Source organism: Spea bombifrons, chromosome 10, assembly GCF_027358695.1.
Source record: "Spea bombifrons isolate aSpeBom1 chromosome 10, aSpeBom1.2.pri, whole genome shotgun sequence".
Classification (NCBI taxonomy): Eukaryota; Metazoa; Chordata; class Amphibia; order Anura; family Pelobatidae; genus Spea; species Spea bombifrons.
The window spans coordinates 24,915,444-24,935,973 of record NC_071096.1 but is presented as its reverse complement, the minus strand read 5'-3'; the positions used below and the strand labels follow the sequence as shown (position 1 = coordinate 24,935,973).

Here is a 20,530-nt window from a genome sequence, read left to right as displayed (position 1 = left end):
CCCTGCTACTTACTTGTGGGAGGGTCTTCTGGACTGCACAGAGGAAGCGGAGTTCACGTGACATCCTACTTCCTCTGTGCTTTAGCAGAGAAGGCAGAGGGAGGGCGCGCCCCCTGCTGAAGTCTGTGAGCGGCATCGAGGAGCTGCAGTGCAGGTAAGGGGGTGGGGAGGGTGTTTGAAAGAGTGTGTGTGATTGAGGGAATGAATCTGTGAATGAATGATTATATGAATAAATGAGTGTGTGTGTGTGTGATAGCATGGATGTGTAAGTGCTGGAACCTAGGCATGATGGGACTGTGATTGCTGTTAGCAATCACACTCCTATCATGCCAAGTCAGCCAATACATGCTGAAACCTGGCCAGCTGCCCCCCTTGTGTAGTGATGCTGCCAGCAGTATGGGGTCTGCACTTACAGCCACCCTGTACCAGCATGTACTGGCTGACTTGGCATGATAGGAGTGAGATTGCTAACAGCAATCACAGCGAGCACAGTCCCATCATGCCTAGGTACCAGCATTTACTGGTTGCCTGGGTTGCCAGCATTTACTGGTTGCCAAGTCATATTGCTAATTTTGTCCAGTTGTGTGTTACCTACTTTTATTAAAAATGTGAGTTTTTATTATTATTTTTAAAGGTGGGGGTCATTTTCGGTTTTGGCAAAGTGAACCCTGAATGTTTTGGTCCAGAATTTTCATTTTAGTTCATCCCTAGAATAAATCTAGGGAATCCTGAATTTGTAGTCGCAAAACATTCTAGGCCCAGAAATCAGTGAGAGGAAGAGTAAAGGTTTTGTGTCATTTTACTTTATTTTAATCTGCATATTTTATTAAAGGCCATATTTTTTGTCACAGTGAAAAATGAGTGCGGCCCTCGCACATATACAATTCTGATGAAGTGGCCCACTGCAGAAAAAACTTGGACACCCCTGGTATATGAGTTATTGGGGGGCAAGGGGGGTGCCAAAGAAAACACAGGGAGAAATGGACAAAAGATGACAGAAGAAAAAGAAGAGGCAAGAGAAGAAGTAGAACTGCGGGGAAGAGACAAGGACACGAAAGCAGTAGACTAAGCAGGTAGATATGTTGGTAAAGGTAAGAGAGATGTTGATAAAGTGAATGAGAGTGTGAGAGAGCGTGAGTGAGTGTAAGAGCATGAGAGAGTGAATTTATTAATAATAATGATATAGCAATGGATGTGGGTATGGTTCTGACGGTTGTGAAAGGGGACAGAATTTCATCCTTGCCTCAGGCAGCAAAGGTCCTGGGCTTTCCACTGTTTTTTGAAATATTATGGCTTTAGTTCTTTCTGGCAATTATCTGCATTTTTAGATGTTAATTCTATCATGAGCAGATAGTATTCTGCAGATCTGTATTGTCAATCAAATATTACTGCACACTACAGTTATTTTTACACTATTTTTTATTTCCTCAGATTTCTTCACTTCAGTTACTGTGCCAGGATATCTATTTTGTGTATGGCTTTTTTTTGTATGCTAAGCAATTGATCTATACATCTGTAAGAATGGCTTATATATGTATTGGGTCATACAAACAAGTGCCGCAGATAACTAGTTTAGTGTTTATCTATGTTGCTGTTGGCAATGTACCTGCTGTTTCATAAATATCACCTTGCATTATTTCAGCCAATATAAAACTAGATTAGCACCTGCTAAGCTCACACATAGTTACCGGTACTTTAAATCTAATATACTAAACATTTTATTTTAGTCCAAGGTCCTCTGATACCAGTGTAATTCATGGAAACAGTGTTTTTTTAAAAAGAAAGCTAATACTGATTTAACAATAAGTTTGGAGTATATATATAAGTGCTATGGCAGGCAATGGCTATTAGCTTAACTTAGAAGTGAAGCAATATGGCCCTTCTTTGGCTACTGTCCTGCATTGCCCTAATTGGAAGCACCTACGGTGAGTATAACAAGCACATACTAACTCTGTATTTTGTATTAATTGGTTTACAATATTAAAAGTTTTATACAAATGTCTTCATTTTTACACATCAGGTTGTGGTGTCCCTGCCATCAAGCCAGTTATTTCTGGATATGCCAGAATTGTAAATGGTGAGAATGCAGTTTCTGGGTCCTGGCCGTGGCAAGTGTCTCTACAGGTAAAGTAAAATGTTATATTTAGTTGTATTACTTTGTAGTATTAGGTATTAGGAAATACTTTTGACTTGAAAAATACCATCCACATCAATTAGAAAAAAATCCCATTTACAGATCCTGAAAATATATTTTGAACGGTTTATATTAAAAATGGAATATGTTTATTTAACATAACTAATGAAAATGAATCATAGTGTATAATGACTTCCACATAACCTCCACAAACGTTGACATGAAGACTTTTTTTATATTAAATTCAGTGGCCAATAAAATTTCATTTTCTTTAAATTTCTATACATGTATACGTGCAATAATGTAGCTATGTATTCCATACTAGGAAACCTCTGGATTCCATTTCTGTGGTGGATCTCTGATCAATTCCCTCTGGGTTGTTACTGCTGCTCACTGCAGTGTGACGTGAGTAATATTTGGTTATTTGTTTGAATCAAGTAATTATGTGTGGAGTACTGTTTAGAGGGAAATCTTTAATAAATAGTTAAAATGTGAATTGAAGGAATTTATGAAAAATAGTAGCTGCTAAACAGACCATTAAGAAAAATTTAAATATATTTAATAGTATTATAATACATAATTTACCGTAATTTACATGAATCTATAATATATACATTTCCTTTTTAAGCATCTTTAAAAACTGATGCAAATGTTTGCTTTGTACTGTGTTGGGTTGCGCTAAGGGTTTCTGACTCTGGGTTTAGAAAAGTTTGGTTTCCTCTCTCAACAGGATTCAAATTGCACTTTTTTCCCCTGTCTTTCATCCATCCCAGTCTAATTGGTAACCTATTTTAAATTAAAAAGCCCTAATTTAAATAGTTTAAGAGATCGATATGCATGGAATTATACATTGCAAAAGCAGTATGTGAAGCACTAGAGTGGACTGGGTCTGTTATTATTATTGTCAGCTAATTTTGATCAGGAGAATACTATGTTAAAGGAAGTATGATATATGACCTCAGAAGAGTATATGCATGCAACATTGGGGTTTAATAGAAGGAGGTAAATTGGAAATTCAATAATGTCTTCTGAGATTCGGAAAGAGTAACTTATTAGAGGAACACGGGCATTTAAAAATAGGGGCGATATCAAGAAGCCCTGGTGATAATGTTTTTGTTTTAACCAAAGTGAACTGAGGAGGTTTTAGTACATTCAGGTACATAAACCACTTTGATTATTAGACATCCATTATTGATATGCTAAAACACGATTTATTACAATTTAGTATGGTAGAGAATACAGTAATACAGTAATTATGAATATGAAACCATATGTTTAAAATTAATAAGACCAGTGTACATAATCCTGTACAACATAATGATAGTTGAGAGTCTTCATATTGGATTTTTTAAGGAAAATCTTATTAAGGTAATTTTTTATACCTGCCATAAAACAGACCCCCAAACTTACTTTGTTGTGTGTCACTTAAATTGGTTAAAAATCTACTCACGACCACAAGCAAAATCCAGTACCCAGGGCTACCAAATATTTTGGGACAAATGCTCAGAATAGCGCAATGTTGAGTTTAAATAAAATATTTTATATACTTAACTTTGATGACATTGAGTGAGGATGATCAATACCCTTGGTCCTCATCTTCAATCCCAGGTGAGGCACCAGTCCCAAAACAACATTTTATAAAGGAAGATGCATAAAAATACCCAAAAACAAATTGATGTAACTAACTTGGACATTGGGGTGAGTGTAGTTCGTGCCTCAATTAGGTTTATTGTATTTTACCCTCCCATGGGTGACGAGTCAGAGGCTATATTTGGGTCCTAATAATTAGAGAGATAATTAGCCTTAAATGAGAAGGTGCTACCCCTGCAGCCTCTAACTACTAATTTCCATTTGGTTGTAGTTTTACCTATTAATTACTTTAATTATTGCAACTAAATTTTTCCTTGTAGAACTGCTCACCGTGTTGTTCTGGGTGAATATGATCGCTCTTCCTCTGCAGAACCCATTCAGACTAAGACTATTGCCAGGGTAAGCAATAAATAATTCATGATAGTTTATCAAACGTAAATCAGTGGGCACAACAAACGAGAATTCCTTTGTTTCAAATTTTAAAACAGTTTAAATATTATTTTTCTCTTCTGTCTCTTAAGTCTACATTCCTATTACCAACTTATTTTTTATCAATAGAGCAAAATGTTTGGGAAATAATGATTTATGTGAAGGTTTTGGGCATTATACTCATCTTGCAGTGATTGTAATGGTGCATATAGAGAAAGCTGTGGGTGAGATAAGGGGTTAAGGGAGGGAAGGAGCGAGCAAGTGAGAGAGTGGGATAGGGGGTATTTATGTATGTATGAATGTATGACTATGTATGTTAGACCGAGAATGTATGTTTAATTGTTTTGTCTATGCATGTGTTGAGGGTATGAGGGTATAAGCGTGTGTTAGTGAGTATGCATGTTTGTGCAAATGTGAGAGTATGTGTAACAATGTGTGCCAGTGCAAATGTCAGGGGACAATTGAGCTACTTAGCTTTACTTCTCCTTCTGAACCAGAAGGTGCCATTTCCTGGACAACCGGTGAAGAAATGTCCCTGTTGGTCCAAAATACCATTTTGTCTTTGCCACTTAAAATATGTCCTAACATCGTCAAGAATGTAATAGACGTTTGGTCAAATGGCTACAGCGTAATAAGGGAATGGGAATATTTACAGTGATTTCACTTAAGCTGTTGAATGTACTACTTGTGTATGTGGTAGAGTGGATGATATTCATGGGTCATGTATGTGAAAGAAGAGCTTTTATGAGTGTTTTAATGAAACAGTGGCTGATTAACCCTACTGATATGGACTTTATTATTATTTATTTTACAGTCTTACTAAATAGGTAACATTCTGTATAGCTAAATATGGCCATGTAGTTTACCAATTATGTAAGTAATTTGCACCTTATTTTGCCTTAGGTTTTCAGACATCCTAACTACAGCTCCTACACCATCAACAACGACATCACTCTGCTGAAACTCTCCAGCGCTGCAACTTTCAACACCCGTGTATCTCCTGTGTGTGTTGCTGCCAGCGCCGATGCTTTCAATGGCGGAGAGAGATGTGTCACAACTGGATGGGGATATATTGATGCTTCATGTAAGAAAGGCTTATATAGATACATATTTCAACAGGCTGAGGGACAATCTTGAAATAAACTGGCAGTTTAAATATGCTAAATTAAATATTCCCTGTCATGTTACTACCTTAATATTTTGTTTTGATCCCACATCCCTTTTCTCCCTATTCTGAATTTCACTTTCTTGCTCTTATTAGCCCGCCTTACCCCAAGCAAACTGCAGCAAGTGGCTCTTCCTCTGTTGAACAACACTGACTGCCAGAGATACTGGGGAAGCAAGATCCTTAGTACCATGATCTGTGCTGGAGCCTCTGGAGCCACTTCCTGCATGGTATGTTCTACAAACTTCTCTATATCGCTAAAGTATTATTGTACATATGACACATTTCACAAAATGTAACACCATTCGTTGAGAGTACAAATACATACAAGTGAATTAATTTATGATACATTTTAGTAGTTTTATTGTGCCAGTTTAATCATAAATCTATCTATATTGCTAAAGTATTGTTGTAGGCATTACAAATTTCACAAAATCTAACTGGTGTACAACTGTATATAATTTTATTTTTGATTATATAATTTGATAGCTTTTTATTCCAGTTTACACATAATTACAAATGCATTTTCTGTTAAACTTCAGAATATTTGTATGCCTAGAAAATTATTTTAATTCTTCAGAAGTATTTATATCTACTGTGAGGAACCACTGACAAATCTCTGTTCATATGTACTCAACACACACACAAATATATACATACACATCTAAACTATATAGTGAGAGTAATATCCTTGCCACTTATTTTTAGGGTGACTCTGGTGGACCCCTTGTGTGCCAGAGGAATGGAGCCTGGACTTTGGCTGGAATTGTGTCCTGGGGAAGCTCTTCCTGCTCTACATCAACCCCAGCAGTATATGCTCGTGTCACTGCTCTTAGAGCCTGGTTGGACCAGACTGTTGCTGCTAATTAAATGTATTGTAATGTATCTTTGCATTGTAAATAAAAGGAATACATGAAACATGTATTAGATTTTCTTTCAAGGAAAAAATAATCTAATTCACAACATAGTATGGGTCAAATGTCCTTGCGCCATCATTTTTTTCCACCAAACATATTGTGCATTATGCTAATTAAGTTTATCCTACAAACTAATACCAACGAGTAGAATAGTGTGCTTGATTAATAAGAAGGGTGAAAAATTATCTCTGGCGGAGCATAGCCTCATCCTTCACACCCTCCATAGTGTCTTCTTAAAATCATCATCATCATAAACAAAATTGCAATAAAGTGATGTGTTCCAAATATGTGAGATGATGGCAGACCTTTTCAATTATAATTAACAAAACACTGACCCAAAACGAAATGATCTATGTTCAAAGCTTTAATATTAGAGGAGAAAAAACTCAAAATAGTGTAAAATAGCTTTTAAATCCATATAGAAAATGTAGAACACTTAGAGACATACCTAAGTCTCTGAAAATCTGCATTGGCGAAGCATGTGAGCGAGGAAGCAGAAGGTAAGGTATCAGGTCTAACGTTCCTAAGCGTAATCAGAGTTGCTGAAATGTCTCAATATTGAGGCATTCAGCAACAACCCCCCCCCCAAATCGCTTTGTGATTGCTCCGCAGAGCAACTGAAAGCGCCATGAGTGAGTGACACTCACAAGATGGCGGTGCCAACTAAAAAGCTAACAGATTCACAGAGGGCCCCTCCTAAAAACTCTTGACCGGTACTGCATTCAACCACACAAGTCAATGGAGACCAGCTTAATAATCACAATGTGATCAGTAAACAAAGGGAAAAAATTGTAGCATGTAACAATAATTCCCCACTGATGTCATTGTCAGGGCAACATACAGTTCCAACACAATTTATTAAAAAAAAGTCCAAAAATATATACAGTATATATACATGCATAAAAAAAGTTTTATGAGCAAGTAAAATAAGCACTATATCTTAAAACAAATTCTCACATGAAAAGAGTTAAAATACTGGCATTTTAAATGCCCATGGGGTGTCTAGTTTAAAAAAAAATATGATTTGATGGGGAAAATCAGTGTTCAAAAATATCCCAAAAATTGCACATGGGCACAGACTGACCAGATGTCAAAATTCCCCCAAGAATACATGTATGTAGGTAGTGTGTACCGTGCACCGCAAACCAGTTACTACTTAAACCCACCAAGTAACGACACGGAGACTGAAATTGGATAAAGCAGGCCACAGCACATTTTATTACAAAAACCACAAACACTATGTTGGCCTAAAAACACCATAAAACCAATAAACATGAATACACAATAAAAACACCAATAAATAATAAATACAAATATACATAATACATAAACCATAATACATTCAACATAACCAACACAGGAACAGAATTAACCCCGTCCTTGCCGGCCTCTCATACTGCACAATCCAGACCACAGGTACCTCACCTCCCCTATCGTCCAAACAAAATTGACAGCTACCTTTCGCTGTCCCACCACCAATGCTAACCACCAGCCGTCCATAAGCTCGGTGGGCACGTCCAATAAAACACCACAGGTTAGGGGAGGATTGAGCCTTCCATTACACCAGCATCCAAACTCCATCACTTACCAAAACCAGACCGGCAAGGACACACAAACCGCCACAAACCCCTTAAATCAGCGGGGGCCCCCACCAGCACACGCCATAACCTCCTGCAGAGCCAAATTTAAAATGTCCAAACCGATGTCATTTAAATGAACACCATCGCTCCGAAATAAATTAGCCGCGCCCCTCTCAAACACCCTATGCCTAACCGTCACGCCATTAACGCTAGCCACAAACTTGGAAATCCAACGATTAAATTTAATTTAATTCACCGCTCCTGATGTCCTCTTCGGGCGGGCAGTGGAAACGCTGCCCGCCACTTCACGCGCTCCAGCGCAGCTTCCCGGAGGTTCTTCCGCCTGGCCCCAGTCCTGTAGCCTCCGATGCCGGCATCTGCAGGGAAGCGGCAGGTCTCGCGAGCCGCGAGGAAGCCTCACGAGACCTCTGCGAGGACGTACGCCGCCGCCATCTTGGAGACGACGGCGGCGAAGACGGCCGCCCACCCCGAGGAGACGCCTCACGGGGCGCACGCGGCCCAGGATCCGGCGACCCAAAGCGCGCCCACGAGACGATGCCTCCGCGGCCCCACCAGACCCGGCAGGCACTGCAGCCTGAGGTAGTAAGTGAGCAAACTGCTCACAAAGCGCCCTGCCAGCGTCCTTGTCCGCACCAGCCCTGAGAGCAGCGAGGATAGCCTCCACACCCATACACCAGGCCGTCAGGATACACCAAAGCTCAAGCAGTGACAGTGACCAGGGTCACCCAGAGGGCACCTTTTATCCCCTAGGGTCTCCCGCCCCTCAATTAACATACACCAATCAAAACACGCACATGCCCCAAGCATGCACTCACCCACACACATACATGCTCTGTGTCCATTTAGCTACGCTGATTCCCAGGGGCCTCACCTTCAAAGGTGGCCTTTTATCTCCCAAATAACCCGACAAACCCATGCATGGGTGGTATTTAACAGTGGCATATACCAGGAGCTGTAAATTCATACCTGAAGTAAAATGAGGATGAACGCCCCAAAAATGTATTACCCCATTGATTGACAAACGCTGGTAGTAGAATTAGTGAATTAGTGCATGGAAAGAGTTAAACTACTAGCATTTGAAATACCTTGGGGTGTCTAGTTTTGAAAATATATGGTTTGATTTGGGTAAATTGAAGTGGCTGGCTTCAAAGATGTCCCAAATAGTACATGGGGGCAGTATGACCATATCAGAAAAAAATAGTTTTGAAATAGCAATATGTTACAAAAAAGTAAAAACATTGTGTTTTTCTAAACAAATATTAGAATATATTTAGCAGTTATAGTTATTTTCATTAGCTTTTGCAAAGCAGACCCTACCATGCATGTGTCCAAAATAATTCCGATGGTTGTTGAGAGAGTGGAGGCGGGGGGAATCAGTGATTCTCTGAGAAATTATCTCATTAATAAAAAACCCAGTCATTCCTGTACTGTATACCTTACCCAAGGTACCTAAAGATGCTCAAAATCCACTGGGGTGCCCAAATGTGGCAAGTAACGATTCTATATTTCAACCCTTCCCTTAGCTACCTTTATTGATTCCATTCTACAGCTCTTTGTGGTTACCATTCCTTCCTATTTATGAGATACTAAGGACTTCCTCAATAAAATTCAGCAAGTTAATATAGATGAGGACACGCTGCTATAACGCATATGGAAAACCTGGAGGTAATTCAACAAACCTTAGATACAGGTGATTTTTAAGATGACTTGAAAATATTTTTATTAAGTTTGCTCGAGATTGTATCGACAAAGAATTACTTCAGGTATGAGAATATTTATTTTGAACAATGTCAAGGAACTGCTATGGGGCTAATATGGCCCCGGCGAATGCTAACCTCTTCATGGTTGCAAGGTCCACTGTCAGAAGGGTTAACTTCCTGGATGTCACAGTGACTCTATATGGAACCAATGGATTCAAACAGCTTGTTACATGCACACAGTTTTCATGCCATCAAACAGAAACACTCTATACCATACAGTCAATTGTGAGTGATCAAGCATTGGTAGCAGACTGGATGGAAAGTGTGTTGCAACGCTTTGGAGATAAAGATTTTAATGAGGATATTCTGCAAAATGCTAAACTGAAAGCACTGACTGTGGAGGGATCTGTCTTATTAATAGATACATCCTCAACCACCAAGAAGAGAATCTGTTTTGTGAGCACTTACTCTGTGACGTCAAACAAAATTCTCCAACGTTAGAGTGTATTGCAGTCAGACAGGGAAGTGGGTCAGTTATTTAAACTTGCACCCAACTTGAGGGACTTATTGGTAAAAGGCTAGAGAAAATCACATTGTTTTAAAAGATTTTTGTCAACTCCGGTAGTGGGGACTTACCCTTGCCTGAGCTGTAATCGTTGTAATGGCATAATTAAAACGTGAATTTTGTATCCATCCAGGAACAGTTCAACAAATCACGTTTAGGTGTTTTTTACATGCCAGACTGAATACATAGTTTATTTGTTGAAATGTCTGTGCCGAAATGTTACGTGGGAAAAACTGTAAATGCCTTAAAGGACTGTGTATGATAACACAAACAGGGTCACAGCGCTTCCCAATTGTGTTATTACATTTTTGTAGCATGTCGCTCCACTGAGTAGAGGGGGCAATAGTAGTAGATTATTGTTACAACAAGTGGTATGCTGGATGTACATTTTCAATACTATCAGCCCATATGACCATAATGAGAAGTTAAAATGGCAATGGTGGTTCTCCTTTTCTGCTTTTAAAGAGTCCCCACCAGCAGGTGAGTGGGTAGTACCTTTGATATGTTTGATTCCTTTTGTTGTGCATTATTTTGTAGTTTTGTTTCCTTTTATCCTTGTTTTTAAGCTTGGTCAATTACATGAGTTTGAATTGAGAATAGATTTCATGAGTGTAAGCATTACTGCTGTGATTAGCATCCTGACCCCTACATAATGTTTTTTGTATCCATTTTCTGCCTGCTTTGTAGTTGAGCGTCAACCCATTTTGCAAACAGGTATAGTTACAGAGCAGACGTCTCAGTAGGTTTTTTTCTATTAAAGAGCAGCTACTGCTCTATGCCCATGCTGGCCATTTGTGTTTTTTGTTCTTTTGTGCTTTTTGTATTATTATGTGTATATATAGGGGTGTGATTTTGTGAGGGACGTGGCCTAATCATTAGGCAGGCAATTTAAGTTGGTTTGTTGTACTATGGCTAAAGGGGTGTGCGTCCACCTTGTCCATCATCACAGGTGTGGATTCACTTGCAGCATCCATTGAGCGCTGTGTAAATAGTTATAAGAGTGACCCGATAGGAGCACTTGGCCACCAATCACTGACAAAGTTGCCCGTCAATGTCCTGTCCTTTTTTTTAAATATATCTAGCCTAAATTGTTCTGCCACAAAGGTAGATTATAGAAATACCACACACGCGTAGGGATTTTTTTTACTTTCTGGACATTACAGGGCACAAGTTGGAGCATGTATGTTGCAGATTTCAAACATGAAATATTCACATCTTGCTTTATTGGCCCTTTGTATCATTTGGGCTTGTTAAGCACTCCCTAATACTAAATACCTCCATTAAAGTAAACATTTCTGTAAAGCAGACAACCTGGAATATCTCATCAGGAGCATTTGGACAGTTTTCATACAACCATTTCGCCACCAATCACTGCCACTGTAGCAATACATTCTTCCACCTTTTTCATCAATACTTCTGTGTTGCACAGAGTATACTTTATGGAAGAGTCTAAATCCAGTCTAAACTGTTCAGCCATATCTCCAGATTACAAAAATACCCTACATGGGTATATTGGATCAGGGTGTCTTGCTGGGCCTATGCTATCTATGAAGCATGCTATCTATGAAGTAGCTTAGAACTCCCCTAGGACAACACGTTCCCATAAAAGTATATGTTTTTGAAAGCAGTCAACCAGAGTATTTTACCAGGAGAATATGGACATTTTTCATGTTTTTTGTCACCAACATGTCCTTGTTGCTTAGGATATTTTGCACAGGTTATGTGTTATGTCAGAGAAACCCAGCCTAAATTGCTCAGCTGCGTCTTCTGATTACAAATATACCCTACATGCATAGGCTTTGTATGCCATGAAGCACTCTTCAATGCAGAGTCTTGGCAAAGAGGGAGCAGGAAGGATAGTGGTACCTGGAGTCCTTCCTAATACCTTTTTTTGTAACAGTGTTTGCATTGTTTTATGGAGCTTATGTTTGGCCTGGATGGGAGAAATATTATTCATCCAGAGGTGGTAGTTCTTATTCAAAAAGGGGGAAAGCAGGTCACACACTATCTTCCACCTAGTGCCTACAGATTGTGAGCAGCCAGGAAGATCAAGGTGATTGTCCTTTCCTTCATAGACCCTGAAGGAAGCAATATATCCTTGAGGTGCAGTCTGCTCTTGAACAAAACCAGGGACATTTTTATTTGGGGTATACATGTTAGGGAATTTTCTACAAACAAAAAAAATAATGGGTTTAATTTGTGTAAATGGTCAAATTGGGGGTGATCCTTAGGGGGCATTGGGAATTGTTGCTAAAATTAAGGATTTAAGGTCAAATTATCTGGTCCAGGACATTATATGGGGGAAACAGTGGTGGATTATATAGGTCTGGCCTGGCTTCTGCCCTCCTGGTCAACTGCCTGAGCACAAAAAAATAATTTGGAAAAAAAGTGTTTTGCCTCACTGGCATCAATGGTACATCTGATGACATGAATCGAAATGAAGGTGGGGATTATTGTTCTGCCATATTTGGGGGGACCCATTTTTGCTCCGGCACAAGTTCTCCACCCTTGACTTTAGCAAGTGGCAACTGGTCATCATTTTCTACAAGATGTAGCAGCATGTCTTGCGATGCCTTTTCTGGACGTTCTGGTACATCTATAGGGGACTAAAGGGGTTAACCCCTTAATGACCAATGATGTGCCATACACGTCAGAAAAAAGGTTAGTTAACGACCAATGACATTGCATTAAATAAGCATAGAAAGCACTAAATGTAGGGGGCATTGGGAATTATTGCTAATGGTCGCTTTCTAAGCTCAAAATGTTTTGCTTTAATGCCCATCTGATCCCCCCCCCCAGACATTCCAAATGCACCGTATACAATGTGGCGGCGGACACCTCCTTTAAAAGAGGTTAGATGATCAATGAACAGCGAACACACATATACCAGGAGCTGTGAATCGATTCCTGAAGTAAAATATAAAAAATACCTTGACAAAGGCTGTTGGTAGAATTAGTGGATTGCAAGAGTCACCATGTCAAATACCCAGGCATGTCTAGTTTTCCTAAATATATGGTTGGATGGGAGTAAATTGAATTGGCCGGCTTTAAAGATGTCCTAAATAGGACATGGGGGTCGGATTAAAAGGTTTTAATGCACTTAATAGAAGTACATAATAGAATCTATTTATCAGGTGGATTACAAATCTGCAAAAAACGTCCAGGAGTTTGTACCTTTATTTGATGTCTTCTATCCATCATGTTGTTGTGCTGGTGGAAACGTAACTGTTGTTTAATAAAAATCACCTTGCATTGTTTCAGTAATAAAGTCTGTCAAAGTATACTGTATCTGCTATTTCAGCTATGCAAAGATAAAGCTAGATTAGCACCTGTTAAACTCACATATACTTACTTTAAATCCAACATACTAAACATTTTATTTTAGCCCAAGGTCCCATGATACCGGTGTAATTTATAGAAACAGTGAGCTGTAAGAGAAAGCAAATACAGATTAAATAGTAGTTTCAGAGTATATAAAAACTATGGGAGTCACAGGCTATTAGCTAAACCTTAGAAGTGAAGCATTATGGCCCTCCTTTGGCTACTGTCCTGCATTGCCCTAATTGGGAGCACCTATGGTGAGTTTATCAAGCAAATAATCAAGACTCTGTATATTGTCAATGGGTTTAGAACCTTTAATGTTTCTTATGCAAATGTCCATATTTTTACACATCAGGTTGCGGTGTCCCTGCCATCAAGCCAGTTATTTCTGGATATGCCAGAATTGTAAATGGTGAGAATGCAGTTTCTGGGTCCTGGCCATGGCAAGTGTCTCTACAGGTAAAGTAAAATGTTATATTTAATTGTATTATTTTGTGGACTCTTTGGAAATACTTTGAAATATCCACATGAATTGAAAAAAACATTCATAGAATCTGAAAATCTATTTGGAGCATTGTGCCATTTAATATTATTAAAGATGAAGTATTTAAGATAAAGTAATTCTATAATATGAGAATTTTAGGATGTTAGAGCCATTGACAGCCAAGCAACTGTGCCACATGTTTATGCACTTTGAAAAAGTCCTTTGAAAATCATACTTAACTATTTGACCACCATGTAAAATATGTTGTTACTAATATTTTATGCAAGGTAAATTATGAAAGGTAATAATGGAGTATTTTAGTGGCCAATAAAATGTTATTTGCTTTAAATATCTATAGCTGTATACCTAGAATAATGTAGCTATGTATTCCATAACAGGAAACCTCTGGATTCCATTTCTGTGGTGGATCTCTGATCAATTCCCTCTGGGTTGTTACTGCTGCTCACTGCAGTGTGACGTGAGTAATATTTGGTTATTTGTTTGAATCAAGTAATTATGTGTGGAGTACTGTTTAGAGGGAAATCTTTAATAAATAGTTAAACAAAAATGTACATTACCACATAAAAATATAATGGACATTTTGTCGGATACTATTACCCAAGTTCATGCATTTCTGCTGAAACCTGACATTGTGCAGACTAATGAGATAAAGAATTGATAAATGTCCACTAATCTTCAGGCAATGTGAATTGAAAGAATTTTAAAAAAAATAATAGCTGCTAAACAGATCATTAACCAATATTTAAATGTATTTAATAGTATTATAATGCATAATTGAATTTACATGAATCTATAATATATGCATTTCCTTTTTCAGCGTCTGATGCAAATGTTTGCTTTGTACTGTGTTGGGTTGAGCTAAGGGTTTCTGACTCTTTGGGTTTAGAAAAGTTCGTTTTCCTCTCTCAACAGGAGTTATATTGCAACTTCCACCACTTTTTGCCCCTGTATTTCGTCCATCCCAGTCTAATTGATAACCTATTTTAAATGTAAACGGCCCTAATCTAAATAATTTAAGAGCTCGATATGCATGGAATTATACATTTCAAAAGCAGTATGCGAGGCACTAGAGTGGACTGGGTCTGTTATTATTATTGTCAACTAATTTTGATCCGGAGAGCGCTATATGAGAGGAAGTATGAGGGACATGGCTTCTTGTAAATGTCTCTGACGTGAGCACACCAAACTATGGCTTGATATTCCGAGTTTGATGTGCCAAGAAGAGGCTTATATCAGTGTATTTGTTTACCAAAAATGAAAGAGGTAAATTGGAAATTCAATAATGTCTTCTGATATTCGGAAAGAGTAACTTATTAGAGGAACATAGGGATTTAAAAGTAGGCGCGATATCAAGAAGTGCTGGTGATAATGATTTAACCAAAGTGAACTGAGGAGGTTTTACTACATTCAGGTACATAAACCACTTTGATTATTAGACATCCATTATTGATATGCTAAAACACGATTTATCACAATTTAATATGGTAGAGAATACAGTAATACAGTAATTATGAATATGAAACCATATGTTTAAATTTAATAAGACCAGTGTACATAATCCTGTACAACATAATGATAGTTGAGAGTCTTCATATTGGATTTTTTAAGGAAAATCTTATTAAGGTAATTTTTTATACCTGCCATAAAACAGACCCCCAAACTTACTTTGTTGTGTGTCACTTAAATTGGTTAAAGATCTACTCACGACCACAAGCAAAATCCAGTACCCAGGGCTACCAAATATTTTGGGAAAAATGCTCAGAATAGCGCAATGTTGAGTTTATGCCTTTAGTACCAGATGAGTAAGACATAAACATCACTTCAACAAAGAAATAGAAAGATAAACAGATCAAGCAGGGAAATCTATTAATGGATGAATAACTTGGGATTCAAAGAGTACAGCCTGTGGAAATAAAATATTTTTATATACTTAACTTTGATGACATAGAGTGATGATCATTAATACCCTTGGTCCTCATCTTCAATCCCAGGTGAGGCACCAGTCCCAAAACAACATTCTATAAAGGAATATGTATAAAAATACCCAAAAAACAAATTGATGTAACTGACTTGGACATTGGGGTGAGTGTAATTTATGCCTCAATTAGGTTTATTGTATTTTACCCTCCCATCCCACCGACCATGGGGTGAGGAGTTAGAGGGTATATTTGGGGCCTACACCCCTCACTGAGAGATAATTAGCCTTAAATGAGAAGGTGCTACCCCTGCAGCCTCTAACTACTAATTTCCATTTGGTTGTAGTTTTACTTATTATTTACTTTAATTATTGCAACTGAATTTTTCCTTGTAGAACTGCTCACCGTGTTGTTCTGGGTGAATATGATCGCTCTTCCTCTGCAGAACCCATTCAGACTAAGACTATTGCCAGGGTAAGCAATAAATAATTCATGATAGTTTTTCAAACGTAAACCAGCGGGCACAACAAACGAGAATTCCTTTGTTTCAAATTTTAAAAAAGTTTAAATTGACAAAAATATTATTTTTCCCTTCTGTCTCTTGGGACTACATTCCTAACTTAGGTTTATTGTTTATCAATAAAGCAAAATGTTTGGGAAATAATGATTTATGTGAAGGTTTTGGGCATTATACTCATCTTGCAGTGATTGTAATGGTGCATATAGAGAAAGCTGTGGGTGAGATAAGGGGTTAAGGGAGGGAAGGAGCGAGCAAGTGAGAGAGTGGGATAGGGGGTATTAATGTATGTATGAATGTATGACTGTTTATGTTAGACTGATTATGTATGTTTAATTGTTTTGTCTATGCATGTGTTAGCATGAGGGTATAAGCGTGTGTTAGTGAGTATGCGTGTTTGTGCAAATGTGAGAGTATGTGTAACAATGTGTGCCAGTGCGTATGTGAGGGGACAATGGGGCCACTTAGCTTTACTTCTCCTTCTGGACCAGAAGGTGCCATCACCTGGAGAACCTGATCACCCATGTACTGGTGAAGAAATGTCCCTGTTGATCCAAAAGACCATTTTGTCTTATGGGTCAGTTGGGCCACATAAAATATGTCCTAACATTGTCAAGAATTTGGTCAAATTGGTCAAATGGCTACAGCGTAATCAGGGAATGGGATTCTTTACAGCTATTTCACTTAAGCTGTTGAATGTTCTACTTGTGTACGTGGTAGAGTGGATGATATTCATGGGTCATGTATGTGAAAGAAGAGCTTTTATGAGTAAGTGTTTTAATGAAACAGTGGCTGATTAACCCTACTGATATGGACTTTATTATTATTTATTTTACAGTCTTACTAAATAGGTAACAGTCTGTATAGCTAAATATGGTCATGTAGCTTACCAACTATGTAAATCATTTGCACCTTATTTTGCCTTAGGTTTTCAGACATCCTAACTACAGCTCCTACACCATCAACAACGACATCACTCTGCTGAAACTCTCCAGCGCTGCAACTTTCAACACCCGTGTATCTCCTGTGTGTGTTGCTGCCAGCGCCGATGCTTTCAATGGCGGAGAGAGATGTGTCACAACTGGATGGGGATATATTGATGCTTCATGTAAGAAAGGCTTATATAGATACATACTTCAACAGGCTGAGGGACAATCTTGGACCAATACATATGAATATAATTTAAACTGTCAACCAATTTTTATTAACTATTCCCTATAATTTTATCACTTTAATATTCGAGACATAACTACCAATGAAAGATCACAAAAATTATTTTTAAAACCAGATTCTTCGAATTTCTGTGAGATGGACGCTAAACTATGATAATGGCATGCTTAACCCCTTCTGAACACAGTACTACATCCCAAAATTTGGTGGTTGACGCTGAATGATGTAGTACTAATTCATGGCCTCCTAAAGCATTGGCAGGACCAAATCCCTGCCTGATGTCCCCCTGCTAGCTGGAGCCGAAATATATGGCATCAAGTGACTGAATGTGACAGCATTCAAAGGGATCTACATTTTGAAAGACATCAGACAGAACTGGTGTACTAATAAAGTTTGGAGTTTTATTTCTGATTTGTAAAGGTGAAACTTTTTTTTTCTTTCAAAAATGTTTCACTATTATTAGCACGCCTTACCCCAAGCAAACTGCAGCAAGTGGCTATTCCTCTGTTGAACAACACTGACTGCCAGAGATACTGGGGAAGCAAGATCCTTAGTACCATGATCTGTGCTGGAGCCTCTGGAGCCTCTTCCTGCATGGTATGATGTTCTACAGATGTTCTACAACTGTGCCAGTTTACACTTAATTACAAATCTATCTATATCGCTAAAATATTGTTGTAGGCATTACAAATTTCACAAAATCTAACATTACTAGTTGAGTGTACAACTGTTTATAATTCAGCTTCAGAATATTTGTATGCCTTGAAAAAATTTTTATCCTTCAGAAGTATTTATATCTACTGTGAGGAACCACTGACAAAACTCTGTTCATATGTACTCAACACACACACAAATATATACATTTACATCTAAACTATATAGTGAGAGTAATATCTTGCCTCTTACTTTCAGGGTGACTCTGGTGGACCTCTTGTGTGCCAGAGGAATGGAGCTTGGACCTTGGCTGGAATTGTGTCCTGGGGAAGCTCTTCCTGCTCTACATCAACCCCAGCAGTATACGCTCGTGTCACTGCTCTTAGAGCCTGGTTGGACCAGACTGTTGCTGCTAATTAAATGTATTGTAATGTATATTTACATTCTAAATAAAGGAAATACCTAAAACATTTTTTTCTTTAAGGAAAAACAAACAAATATGGACCAAATGTCCTAGCGCCATAATGTTTATTCACCAAAGTTTTCAGGTCAACTCACACATATTGTGCATTATGCCAACCATTATGCAAACTAATACCAAATGAGCGGAATAGTGTGCTTGTTTAAAAAGGGTGAAACAATATTTCCAGTGGGGCATAGGTTTAGCTTTCATGCTCTCCCTAGTGTCTTTTTAAAATCATCATCATAAACAAAGATATCAAAAAAAACAAATAAGTTAAAAAAATAAAGTGATATAGAGTAAATCTGTGAGATCAGGGTACATCATCTGACCCGTTTAATTGTTAACATAATACCGATCTTTGTTCCACATTTTTAAATTAGAGGAGAGAATAACTCCACATAGTGACAGAAAATACATTTAAATAAATATAGAAAATGTAGAAACCTTACAGAAAGTCTCTGAAAATCAGGGGCATTGGTAGCTTTCAAAAAGGTCTGGGGCTAAAGCCCATTTGGAGGTGACAACATGTTTACCAACCTTTTCTGCACTTCCTATTTGTATATATATGTTTATGGATCCCCAAAAACAAAAACTTGGAGTACCCACACCCAGTGGTGTAAAAGTGTAAACAAGAAAATGTATTGATTCTTAATGTTATTGATTGTGCTTCTCAAATAAAAATCTTCAGTGTCTTGTATATTCAATTCACAGAATTGAACAGGTAACAGACACGTTTCAGCCCTCGCACATGCTTCTTCCAAGTGCTAATGTACGTCTCCATAAAAATAATTTATATCCACAAAAATGAACATAAATAATCCACAACAGATGACTATGCCAATCAACCTAATTGTGGGAACCTAATCCTTAATACAGCTTTCCTCAATATAGATAACCGACTCACGTAATAACCATACGTGTAAATTTAAATAAATTGCCTCATTCATTAGGAATACATTCAACCAGGGAAATTAATTAGATATACTGTATTTGCTCGACCCCCAAAATGTTAATATTAATTTAGAGAAAAAGAACAAGCCTGAATATGACTACCCTATAGGAAAAACGTTTTACTAGTAAATATGAATTTACATGTAAATTATTTTTTCATATTTAATAACTATAATTGAGAAAAATGCATTTCTAGTTTGTTTTTCCTTTTATTGGTAAACTTTCTCGCCAGTTATGCATATCTGCCCCCCAGCTTGCCACTCTGCCCCCAGATATGCCTTATACCCCCTATTTGCTACTCTGCCTCCCTGTTATGCAACTCCACCCCCAGATATTCCTTATACCCCCCAATATGCTACCCTGCCAGACTTACCAATGCATCCCCAGACTTGTCCCCGTGCTTTAGACTCCTTGGTGTCTAGTGGGGCAGCCGGTAGACATCATGCACGATGCATGTAGACAAATCCTCTGCTGCTACCGGGCACTTCCGCCAGGGCTTTTATGACTGAGCAATGGAAGGTCATGTCACACCGGTGCTCCATCATAGAAGTCCCAGAGGAAGTGTCCGGTAGCAGCGAAGGTTGTCTGCGCGTATTGCACAGAGGTTCACCGGCTGCCAGAGTGGAGGATTGATCCAGTTCCCCTGCAGCACCAGATGGGCCAGAGAGGAGGATCTCTGGACCCTCTGTCATAGAAGCCCTGGCAGAAGTGCTGGGCACCAACAGAGGTCGTCTGCACGCATGGCGCAGATGTCCACCTGCTGGCAGAGAGGAGGATCTTAGTCTTATAGTCAGACCTCTATTTGAGGTGGGATTATAAAGTGACCTTGAATATAAGATGTGGGGTATTTTTCAGAGCACCTTGTCTTTTATTTGAGCAAATACGGTACAATGATCAAATAATTTATATAAATAACGTCCATATAAAATAAA

At 38.3% G+C, this 20,530-nt stretch overlaps 2 protein-coding genes across 2 annotated transcripts; both read left to right on the top strand.

The window, feature by feature from the left end:
- Positions 1-1,821: 1,821 nt before the first annotated feature.
- On the top strand, positions 1,822-6,236 carry LOC128466978 (chymotrypsinogen A-like). The gene is made up of 7 exons (XM_053448465.1): positions 1,822-1,925; positions 2,021-2,124; positions 2,460-2,539; positions 4,045-4,123; positions 5,057-5,237; positions 5,415-5,548; positions 6,027-6,236. The coding sequence occupies exons 1-7, from the start codon at positions 1,874-1,876 to the stop codon at positions 6,186-6,188; spliced, it is 792 nt and encodes a 263-aa protein (XP_053304440.1). The 5' UTR covers positions 1,822-1,873; the 3' UTR covers positions 6,189-6,236.
- A 7,349-nt stretch (positions 6,237-13,585) lies between these two features.
- On the top strand, positions 13,586-18,654 carry LOC128467427 (chymotrypsinogen A-like). The gene is made up of 7 exons (XM_053449069.1): positions 13,586-13,679; positions 13,778-13,881; positions 14,305-14,384; positions 16,239-16,317; positions 17,288-17,468; positions 17,994-18,127; positions 18,443-18,654. The coding sequence occupies exons 1-7, from the start codon at positions 13,628-13,630 to the stop codon at positions 18,602-18,604; spliced, it is 792 nt and encodes a 263-aa protein (XP_053305044.1). The 5' UTR covers positions 13,586-13,627; the 3' UTR covers positions 18,605-18,654.
- Positions 18,655-20,530: the final 1,876 nt, after the last annotated feature.